Source organism: Trachymyrmex cornetzi, unplaced genomic scaffold (assembly GCF_001594075.2).
Source record: "Trachymyrmex cornetzi isolate Tcor2-1 unplaced genomic scaffold, Tcor1.1 scaffold834, whole genome shotgun sequence".
NCBI classification, from domain to species: domain Eukaryota; kingdom Metazoa; phylum Arthropoda; class Insecta; order Hymenoptera; family Formicidae; genus Trachymyrmex; species Trachymyrmex cornetzi.
Genome location: NW_017300174.1, coordinates 58,588 through 59,981, shown reverse-complemented (window position 1 = coordinate 59,981; position 1,394 = coordinate 58,588). Strand labels below are relative to the sequence as shown.

Here is a 1,394-nt window from a genome sequence, read left to right as displayed (position 1 = left end):
TCTTTTTTTATTAAACATTGTACGATTTTTTTTCACCGAATTATTGAACGATGAAGCAAAAGTGATCACTTCTACTTTAACGTTCAATAACTCGGTGGGAAAAAATCGTACAACAATCAATAAAAAAGGAAATTGAAGGTAAAGATTCACTCTTTCGACTGCTGCGAACCGCACTTTCGTGTAATTTTTACCTCGCGCTATAGACCTTTGTAAAGTGTTTTTCTTTACAAAATTATACGATATGTTTTAGATTTGACAAATATCCATTTGTGTCCGTATAGCTCCGTCAAAGATCAGTTAGATTGAAATATCAATTACTGATTTTGAAAGTAGAGATTTCAACCTTTAAAATGCTTTTTAAAAATCGCATTATGACCATTTTTAACGAAGTTACTCTAACCTGAAGTTAAAAGATCATTATGTGATGTCTTTTTTGATCAGAATTTTCGAAATGCTTTCGAAATCGGAACGCCCGCGCAGACCGCGACCCGCGAAACGTCTGATTCGCGGGTGGGGTCGCAGAGGGGGTATCGACCCCACGCGAAAATTGTATAAATGTGATGCGGATCGATACGTCGCTCAATAATCCTTTGATCGCTTGAAGCGGAAGATTGTCGAGAGATTCGGAAGCGAAGAGAGATTCGGAAGCGAAAAATCAAGATTTTCCTCTGATTATTTATCAAGATCAAATGGCTTATACAAATGAAGAGTATTACGATATGCTCATGGTACTGGGCGAATGCCATGGACAGTATTATCCTGCTGCAAGGCGGTACGCGGAATTGTACCCGAACCGTCAAAGACATCCGTCGGCTGCTGTCATACTCCGAGCGGCTCAAAGATTGTACGAAACCGGCAGTGTCCTACTAAATAACCACGACGTTGGAAGGAACCGTGTTGCAAGAAATTTGCGAAATACGGAAGAAATTATTCGAGCTATTGATCGAAACCCTGAAACGAGTATTCGAATAATTACTCGTGAATATGGATTATCATATTCGACCGTTCAGAGGATATTACAAGAAGAAAAATTGCATGCATTTCATTATATGCGCGTGCAACAATTACGACCAGAAGATTAGCCTCTATGGAAAACGGTCTGCGAAAACTTTTTAAGAAAAGTAGATCGAGATCCAAGATTTTCATCTCGAATAATATTTACCGATGAATCATTATTTACGCAAGAAGGAGTATTTAATTCGCATAACATGCACGCATGGAGCGATCAAAATCCTAGAGTGACGCGAAACAGAAACTTCCAAATTCGTTGGAAGATGAATGTCTGGACAGGAATTATGGGAACTCAGATACTAGGTCCAGTTGTTCTCCCGGATATTTTAAATGGAGAAACATATAATATTTAGAGTTTTTAAGGGACAATCTACCAGACTTTT

General features: G+C 38.5%; 1 protein-coding gene across 1 annotated transcript; it reads left to right on the top strand.

Annotated features, from left to right (window-relative positions):
• The first annotated feature begins 689 nt into the window (after positions 1–689).
• On the top strand, positions 690–1,082 carry LOC108769001 (uncharacterized). The gene has a single exon (XM_018519734.1). The coding sequence runs from the start codon at positions 690–692 to the stop codon at positions 1,080–1,082; it is 393 nt and encodes a 130-aa protein (XP_018375236.1).
• The last annotated feature ends 312 nt before the right edge of the window (positions 1,083–1,394 follow it).